This window comes from Solanum stenotomum, chromosome 3 (genome assembly GCF_019186545.1).
Source record: "Solanum stenotomum isolate F172 chromosome 3, ASM1918654v1, whole genome shotgun sequence".
Taxonomy (NCBI): Eukaryota; Viridiplantae; Streptophyta; class Magnoliopsida; order Solanales; family Solanaceae; genus Solanum; species Solanum stenotomum.
Window position 1 is genome coordinate 4,455,192 of NC_064284.1, and position 9,645 is coordinate 4,464,836.

The 9,645-nt window shown below is 32.0% G+C and overlaps 1 protein-coding gene across 1 annotated transcript; it reads right to left on the reverse strand.

Annotated features, from left to right (window-relative positions):
• Window positions 1–7,139: 7,139 nt before the first annotated feature.
• On the reverse strand, window positions 7,140–9,280 carry LOC125859966 (uncharacterized). The gene is made up of 5 exons (XM_049539827.1): window positions 9,197–9,280; window positions 8,413–8,482; window positions 8,199–8,342; window positions 7,921–7,994; window positions 7,140–7,846 (listed from the first exon to the last, which is right to left on the reverse strand). The coding sequence occupies exons 2-5, from the start codon at window positions 8,458–8,460 to the stop codon at window positions 7,711–7,713; spliced, it is 402 nt and encodes a 133-aa protein (XP_049395784.1). The 5' UTR covers window positions 8,461–8,482; window positions 9,197–9,280; the 3' UTR covers window positions 7,140–7,710.
• Between the last annotated feature and the right edge of the window lie 365 nt (window positions 9,281–9,645).

Genomic DNA, 9,645 nt, shown 5'->3' on the forward strand with positions numbered 1-9,645 from the left:
TGTGTCCACTCCTTTAAATAGAAAATGAAGATAGTGATTTATAGAATTTTCGTGAGAGGGGGGCCAATTGGGGAAAAGTGGGCAAATTGAGCGTGGGTCAATCATTATTTTATGTTCTTTGTAATTTTCTGAGAAGGCCGTGTTTATTTTATATTACGGGTCGTTTGGTGGGTGGGATGTGATAAGTAATTTATTTTATTATTTATATTAAAATAATTGAGTAAAATATAATAACAATAACATATTTATTGAAATTTCATCAATATATGCATATAGAAGTATAAATATTGTTCCCACAAGACCTTCCGTTCAAATGGAATAAGTTCGAGTAAAAGAAAAAGAAAACAGTGATGAAACATAACAATTAATATGAAAAGTAGTGCATAACCTACTAGAAAGGAACAATAACAACATCAAAAATCAAAATGATGCGATGTGAAACACAAAAACATGAATAGTACTACGAGATACACCAACAAACTTAAACATTCAACGCTCCATATCTTCCCATCTAAAATTATATTCTTAAAATGAAATAATGCTGAAATTAAATAATACTACTTATTACCAAACATATGATAAAATAACATCATAAAACACGTAGAGATTATAATTTTTATCTCACCGATCAAACAATTGCCTTAAAGTAATAAACATTATTATTAGGGTTGTTGTTGGGTGAAGACTATAAATAGGTCCCCACCTAACATAAATGTGTATAAAATATAAGTATATTGTTGTAACGCGTTACGAGTCGCTATCGTAAGGGTTCTGTAATCCGAGGGTCTAATCACTCGGTATTTGTGACCAGCAATAGTTATTCCCTAATTCGTCACTTCAACTTCCGCCCCAAACTCGGCTTATACACGCTTATGACTTTGGTTATCACTCGAACCACGATGCTTCCTTCCAATAATCTCTTTTATTAGGGTTAGATGTAGCTCATAAGCAACAGGTTCACGTGAATTTATTATAAACGTTTTATGGGACATCTTATTTGATTCCATCGAAGAAGAAAAAAATTAAGGATATGAAACCGATAGAAGCAACACAGGGCAGACTCAACAACATTGGGGGACCTAAAGCGAAACTTAAGGGAGGGGCCTTAATATTTTTTTCATCATAAATACTTGTATTTGATATCTACTTTTGTAGCTATTTTAGATGTGAAGTCATTTGGTATTGTATTTTAATCAATTTGTTTTAATAATTTCTTTTCAAATGATGATATAGCTAATTCATTCAATCTCTCTTTAGACATTATTGATCTTAAAGAAGATTTAATCAATTTTAATTTCGCAAAAAACTTCTTTCGGCTGAGGCAATAATTACAGGAACTGTTAACATTATTCTATAAGCAATATGTGTATTTGGAAAAGAATCAAGTCTTTTTATTTGATTGAGTATTTTAATTAGATCATTATCTTCTACTTGTATTATTTCTCTTAACACTTTTAATTCAAAAAATGAATCTAAACCATCAATATCAGAATAACTATCACATGATAAAGAAAGTTCAAAGTTAAGAAAATATATTTTTTTTAATTCTCATCATCTAGTGATCTCAATATTTTACCAATAAATAAGAAATCAAAAATACTTTCATATACTTCAATTGGTTCAAATCTATTTTGAAGTGAAAAAATAGTTTGATCTACTCTACATATATAAAACAATTAATTCTAAAAGGTTCTTCAAGGGACTTTGTGACTTCGCTATCCACATTTTCATCAAATTGTTTCTTACAAAATTCAGGTTTATTTTCATCTCATATGCAATTTTCTTAGTAGAAATCATAACATTCATAGTACATATAATTATTTTTTAAAAATAACATATATAAGTTTTAAAATGGGGGCCCCAAAATATATGGGGACCCAAGCGATGGCTTTAGTAGCCTAGGGTTAAGACAACCCTGATTAGCAACATACAATAGCATATCAAGTGTAATCACACAAAGTGGGGCTTGGGAGAAGATAATATATGTTCGCAGACCTTACCACTATCTTGGAGGTAAAGAGTTTATTTTCGATGGAAGGAATAAGACGTTTCCATTTAATTTACATACATTTTTATAAATATGTATTAGGTAACTTTAGTAAAAATATTTAAAATTTGATAGTATCAAGTTCACAACTTCAGTAAAAAAATAATTATCTACAACTCGATATTATATGTAATAGTTCAATTCATTAGTGATATTGTCCTCCTTTAAGCTTAAGCCTAGAGAATTGTAAAATATGTTACTAGAATCTAAAAATTCCTTATACACTCAATATCGACTATCGTATTTTATAAAATTTGCCTTTAAGGGTGTTTCCCATGATAAAAAAAAATATCACTTTTGATATCAAGTATTTGAATGTATTATGTTGATCATTATGGTGTAACAATTGGGTAGCACTCACAATTATTAATTATCTATGTCGAAATCATAATTGGATTTAGTGTTTGTCGATGTTCCCTCTCCACTCATGTTGTTTTATTACAATTTAAAACAGTTGAGACACTTTCCAAAATTGGCATGTGAAAACTTACTATATATATAGTGTGAATGTAAATGAGTGAACAGTGAATTTAGGAAGGAGGTGCATTGCATCTCAACATGTAAGATTACAAAACACTAGAAAATGAATAAAATAAAGAAAAAGACCAAGGCTTTTAATTATGAAAATTTGATATTGTAATTAGAATTGTTATACGATTAATTACTTCAAAATACACTGGATGTTTTTTTTTTCGTTACACTCGAACTTATATCATAACAATACTTATCCATGTATTCTTATTCAATCCAGATCTAATTCTTCCGTCATAAAATACCATTTAGGATAATTTTTAGTGACTTTTCTTAAGTTTTTTTGCTTCATAATACTACAATATGTGGCTAATTAAGAGTGTTTTTATTACGATACTCATATATATATATATATTGAATAACTATGTCTATCTGTGGACCAAATTCAAACCGGGTCTCCAATATGGTCTTTATTTCATCCGACACACCCTTGGATGAGGAAGAATTTTCATTTCGTATAGCTTTTTACTGATTTCATTTTTGTCGTTATTTATTTTTTGCTTTTACACGTTTGACTCCAAAATATAATCTACCATGTAACAACCATTTGGGCCTATTGACATTTTTAATTTTAGAAAATAGTAGAAACTCCCAAGTGTGCGCAATTTGAAACAGTAGCTTCAACTCTAACAGTACATATGTCACAAATTTACCTTGTTAATAAGTTTGTATACGTAGACTATGATGAAAGTCCAAGAGAGAAAAAATAAATACACGTTTTGGTACACACAGAGATGGGATTTATTTTATTGCATGCAAAGCGTGAGGAAGACCATGTCTAAAACACGCAATAACGTATAGCAAGTTGGACACAAAAGGCAATTTTGACTGCGTAATTGAGGGCGAGATCAAAATTGATCAAAATTTAAATTTTATGAATTTTTAACTTGTCATTTAACGTATTTAATATGGTAGCTTGCCCCTTATCATAACAAACAAGAACATGCTGATGCTGAATTGAAAAGACAGGACCACGTGTATAACAAATGTTAAAAGGTGTTTATTGTGGACCTACTATTTAAGTCGCAAACAACTTGTCATGTATCTGTACCAATCCTTAGCAAAAGTATTGCGTATAATTAAACAATCATTATGGATGGTGAAGAAGAAACACCTAGTAGAATATCACTAGTGAAATTTATTTTCTCGAATTCTAATGAGAAAACTATTTTAAGAAACTTAACTGGTAAAATTACTGTCATGTGATGAGTTCAAATCTTGGAAATCACTTTTGATGAAAATGCAAGGTAAGAATGCGTATAATAAGCTCTTATGGTTGGGTCTTTCTTATATCCTGCATATAACGAGAGTTTTAGTACACCGACAATCTTTTTTTTTATTTTTAAAAAGACAAAAATTTTTTTTATCAATCAGACATGGAAACACACCCAAAGACTTTCGAGATAAAGTTTTTTGAGATATTTGATGAGATTGGCAGTTGGGCACATGATGTGTCATTTTTTCTCCCATTTGTGTGGTATCAATCCACTATGAATCAATTCTCACCTTTGGATTCGTTAAATCAATAATAAATGCTATCACATGGAATTATTGGTGATGTTAACCACTACTTTTACTTTCCCAACGAATTTTTCTTTTGAAAAAAGTGCTCTTCGAATATGTTTTAAGACTTTTTCAGTTGTGTATGCCACACTTTCTGAAAAACGTTGATAACACTACTCACTAGTGCACTCAATCAATTAAATGTTGACCTTGCAATTTTCCCCAGCCCACATTATTTTAGAGGACCTAAGTCAACAAATAGCCCATTGTTTAGAATCATCTGCCCCAATTATGATTTTTTTTTTTGTTTTTCTAGAACAAAAAGACTAGTAAGAACCCAAAGTATATAGTATAATTACAAATTTGTAGTTCAACCTATTTTTTGTCTTTTGGTGAATTAGCCTAGAAAAACTGCGCCGTCTAAGGGTTTTGGGCCTCTGTTTTGGTGCGCATGCTTTAAAGAATTGGGCTTCTATTTTGGTCTACTCCTAGAAGGTATTCCTGAAGGTTGAATAGTTACACTTGTTTGATTAAACAAAATTAAAAAATGAGAGAAAAAAAATCAACTATTTTCTGCATTCACACGCTATTGTTAGAAACTTGAGTTTCATTTAGCTTATGCGGGATGGGATAGATAAAAATATTTTATGAAATTAGTTATTTTACTTCCATATTGGACACCTAATCCCACCATTTTAGTATACGCAGTGGAGTAAAATAATATCAAAACTAGTTAACATTCCTAACAAAATGTGACATAAAATAATTCTACATTTTATCTCGATATTATTAATTTATTATTTATCCACCAACCACAAGCAGATTGAAAAGGACTTGCCCACAGGCTATACAGCAAACCCAACTGCATAAACTTCTCTAATCTATCTAGAGCCACGTCACCAACCAAAATACACGTATACCTTATCATAATTCATAACTATAATCATGTAAAAAGTAGATTAGTACCTTTTTTGTTAATTTGACCTTTTAAAAGTTATTTTCCACGTTCACACCTGAAGTAAACCGTACATGCATTTAATTTACAGATGAGAAAGGCAAAGAAATCAGAGCATCATCCAATCGAAGAGATTAGGATGCCTTTCATCAGAAAAAAGAGAAATTACTCCGGGTAATTATGTAATGTTGAAATTAGTAATGTTAACAATAATTATGCTAACATTATTTTGTATGTATAATTTGATTTAATATATTAAAAATAACATGTATTGCAAATGCATACATTATTTTCCTAATACATCCTACCTAACACCCCTTACTGTTTTGATTATTTTTTTTAAAACGATCTTTTCACATCTCTCTTGTGCTATTTTTATATTTTTTTATGATATAAAATTAAAACACAAATTTGTAAAAGCACAAAATCAATTGACCTATTACGAAGTTAGCTTTTAACTTTCATATTATTCCTATAACACTTGACATAAATTTAAGATTTAATTTATACCACAGACGTACCATAAATCTTAAAATAACAAGTTACCACAAAAAATAATCACATGTAATTGTGAATAATAACAGTGCGTTAATATAAATAATAACATGGGGGAAAAGATTAGCAACTCAGTTTATGACTTTTTTTAGTTTATATACATTAAATCCATTATCGCATCATTATTCATGTACCGTGAACATTAAACCTATGTAATTAACTTTAGTGCATGTATCTTTTGACTTCGATTTGCACCCAAAAAATGTATCATTTGACTTTAATTTGCACCAAAAAAAAAATGTATCTTTTGACTTATAGATAGAGGTTAATGTTCTTTTGTTTGAAAGGAGAAGAATTATAAAAAGTCGTCCTCTGCAGTTCATGAGGGGAAATTGTATGAGATTTAATCATACCTTCCTTGTGATATAAATGATTTAATATTTCACGTGTATCATACCTAACGCGTAGGGTTGAAATTACTTCTTTTTATTCGGATGCATATGGTTTATGGTCTTAAACAGTGGTCTAAGTTCTCAAGTCTCAAAAACTCTCTATCTATCCAATCTTCCACCAATTTTTTTTTTCACTTCCCTCCCTTTTTATGATTCATGAATCACGACGAAACTTCCAACCACAAAAGGTAAATAAGAGAAGAAAAGAAAACTCTTGGGGGTTGTGTTAGGGTGCCAAACTCACCAAATCTATATTAATAGGTAACCATTTCAGTGATTTTGTTAAGAGAAAAACTGAAGACTGACTATTTTGGTGCATATGGAGAAGAAGAACAGCAACATGTCAAAGAAAGAAGAAGGATTCGTTGAACAAAATCAAGAAGGTGACAATCATCATCAGCATGTTATGCATAGCCAAGTGAAGAAGATTAAGGAGGAAGAGTCTGAGCGAAATGTAATTGACTGGCCGGTTCTAGCAAGGGAGGTCATCATGACCAGGCAACACTCTAGATCACGCCTTGGATTAATCTCTGGCCAACCTATCTCTGTCGGCGAATCTTAGAAGTATTGAGTCAAAATTGGTTGTTTTGAATTATTAGAAGCCTATATAGATCACTTAGGTTTCTATATCTCTCTTTCTCTACCATTTAAGAGGGCTTTAGGTTTTGTTTCTATGTATGTAATTATGACTCCAGTACAGAATATTAAATGGTTATGAAACCTTTTTTTTTTTTTGAAATTAGGAAATGGTTATGAAACCTTTAGAAGAGTTTATCTCAGTTTTCCTCTTCTATCTAGATTGCTTCCTTGTTTAGTCTTTTTTCTTCTCGTGTTTGTGTAATTTTGAACTGGATGGTTAATAGAGAAGTCTTATCTTATCCATGTTTGACAACTTTTTGCGAACATCAAAAGCTAATGATGAATATGGAGCTGACAATTTTATATTCTCGCTGCAAGCACAGAATAAACTCTATTTCTATTTACTGCTTACGGTTTTTTCAGTGTGTTTCTACCTATTTTAGGCCTCCATGGCGAAAAATTCATTTGTTTCATCATGTTTTTAAGAAGATGACATCATGGATCTTGAATCTCAAACAGACAAAAGGTACTTTGTAGTTTATACTGCAGCTCTTAAATTGGAAAGTCCACTCTACTTTCTACCTGAGAGCATACCGAAAATAACTTATATGTATGTACTTTCCCATAAAAGTTCTAACGGAATTATGCTTGATTTTCACATATCCCTGGGAGAGCTTGGTACCTTGGATCATAGTTCAAATAAGGCGATTAAAGTAATAGATGGAATGAAAATTAAGAAGACTACCAACTAGCTATGAACAACTAATGAATCAGGCTCACAACATACATAGCAAAAGGAACAATAGATTGGAGAGCAAAATAACAAAATGAAGAGCGTTAAGAAATTCAGTAGATTTGTGCACCAAAATTAACCAAACCAAATTTGCGATATCTATTATATACTTATCAGTCAGAAAACTAGTACTATCAAGGGAAATACTAAGCAGCTTTACACCAGCTAGAAATAAAATGTGCAGCAATTCTACAAAAGCTATGGATCATATAAGGCTTTGTCCTTGTTCTTTTAGTGGGAACAGAAGTACCAAGCTAGGTGACAAAAGCACTAGAAATGCAGAACAGTCAATTACTCAGGATAACATGAACAGCTTACCTATTGAATTGAGAAGATTTAGAATGGTGCAAATAGCTCAGGATTCACCCCGGACATTCTGAAGTAGATATTTAGCATTCAACAAGAGACCATCAGCCTCCTCATTTGAAGTATCAAGCAAGCGCAGTTCCTTAATCTCTTCTTGCCACTTTTCCATCTGTTCCTTGTGGATTCTGCAAACAAAAATACTTCAGCATTTGTAGCCGACCTTGTCCTAATTAGTTAATTTTTCCACTTCCACACTTACACAATTATTCGTTCTTCAAACTCATTACTCAATTCCTTCAGCATGGACTTCCCTGATTCCAGCAGTTCAGAGACCTTCTAGAGATGAAAACAAGAATTGTGTCAACCAATACACATGCATATATTAAAGAGTGTGAGCGAAACTTAAATTACAATCACTGGTATTAAAACATCAAGTCCATCATTCACTTGATTAGACTCAACTGTCTCTTCTCCCTTTCTTATGTCAGCATCATAGTTATTTGTCGAGGTATAAAAAATTAAGAATCTAAATTATACCAGGTTAGTGAAACGGTTGATCTTTTCAAGAATATTAGCAATCTCCAGCTCCACCTGTTCTGATGCCAATGTGGCAACTGCAGTTTCTTCTTCTACTGTCTTAGCAACTTCACTATCTGTCAGTGTGGTTCCATTATCCTCCACCTAACAACAATAAACTTCAATCAGGAAAAATATGAAGTTAAAATGCTTTAAAAGAAGATGGGGGACATACAGAAGGTTTGAGGCGCTTATTTGTGACATCAGCAACTGCTAGTTCCATTATGGATCTGTACTAGCAAAAACTGGACAACATTACAGTCGTAAGAGACTGCAAAAACAATAAACAAATACGAAAGCAAAGATGACGCCATATTAGGGAGAATTCCTCATAATCTTAGAAACTGAAATCCACATGTAATACCCTATCAAATGTCAGATACAAAACATGTCTCAAAAACAAACAAAACTTACTAAAATAGAAACACTAACACTTCCTAATCAGAACAAGCATGGATCAACGCTGAAAGTACTAGTCGGAACAAGCAACAAATGATGGTGATATGGAAACAATGAGCAAATAATCACAAACTTTAGTTAAAGTTTGCAGTATTGACCACCTAAATAGCAGAATACTCGAGAAGCTAAATTAGAATCACACAAATTTAAAAATGAACAGTAAATTCCTTGGTTGAGTAACTGATATAGATCAAGCTTCTAGATAATATAATCCATACATCGTGCTTCTCGTCATCATTAATACAGTAGCTATGCTGTAAATGTGTGTGAAATACCAATTTCTATTCTTCTTCTTCAATAGACAAAACAAATGCGGTCTACAATGCAATCAGCAAATCGATAATTGTAGAACTTATGCGGTGCAAAGTAGTTGTGGATTATTATTCAAATTTTCTGATACTGAATTACTTCTCGTGCTTAAACAATTCGAACGAGTTTGTTCCCCAGTGGAAAAGTCAAATCGGTAATCGAGATGACGGCATAGATAGAGAGAGACTTACAGCTCGATTCTGCCGGAGAAATTGATCACCGCTAGTTCTCCGCCGAAGACAAATGGAGAAGAGTAAGTTGGAGCGGAGGGAAAGAGGGAAAGAGGGAAAGCTCGCGCGAAATTTGAAGTTGGGGAGGAAATGAATCAATCAGAATATTATTGATAGTCAAGCGTTCTAAAAGAGATATTTTGGGCTTGCAGGTTTAAAATCACAGGGCCCAATGCTTGAATCTCGATAGAGCTAAAATGGGGAGAAATGGGCAACATAGCCAATTTACACCGTTATTTAGGAAGGGAAACTTTCGCTAATAGCCACTATAATAAACTTAATTATGTTCCATGGTTATAGTTTGCATATTTACTGCTTGTAGTTACAGTTTAAGCTACCACATTTGTATAATTCGCGGTACATTTGTATAATTAAGTTATTTTTGTATAAACTCGAAATAACGAATTTAT

Coding starts and splice junctions, on each gene's coding strand:
- LOC125859966 (XM_049539827.1), bottom strand. CDS start 8,460: ATGGAACTAGCAGTTGCTGATGTCACAAATAAGCGCCTCAAACCTTCT. Junction 7,995..8,198: donor TCAACCGTTTCACTAACCTG/GTATAATTTAGA, acceptor CATCTCTAGAAG/GTCTCTGAACTGCTGGAATC. Junction 7,847..7,920: donor TTTGAAGAACGAATAATTGT/GTAAGTGTGGAA, acceptor TTTTGTTTGCAG/AATCCACAAGGAACAGATGG.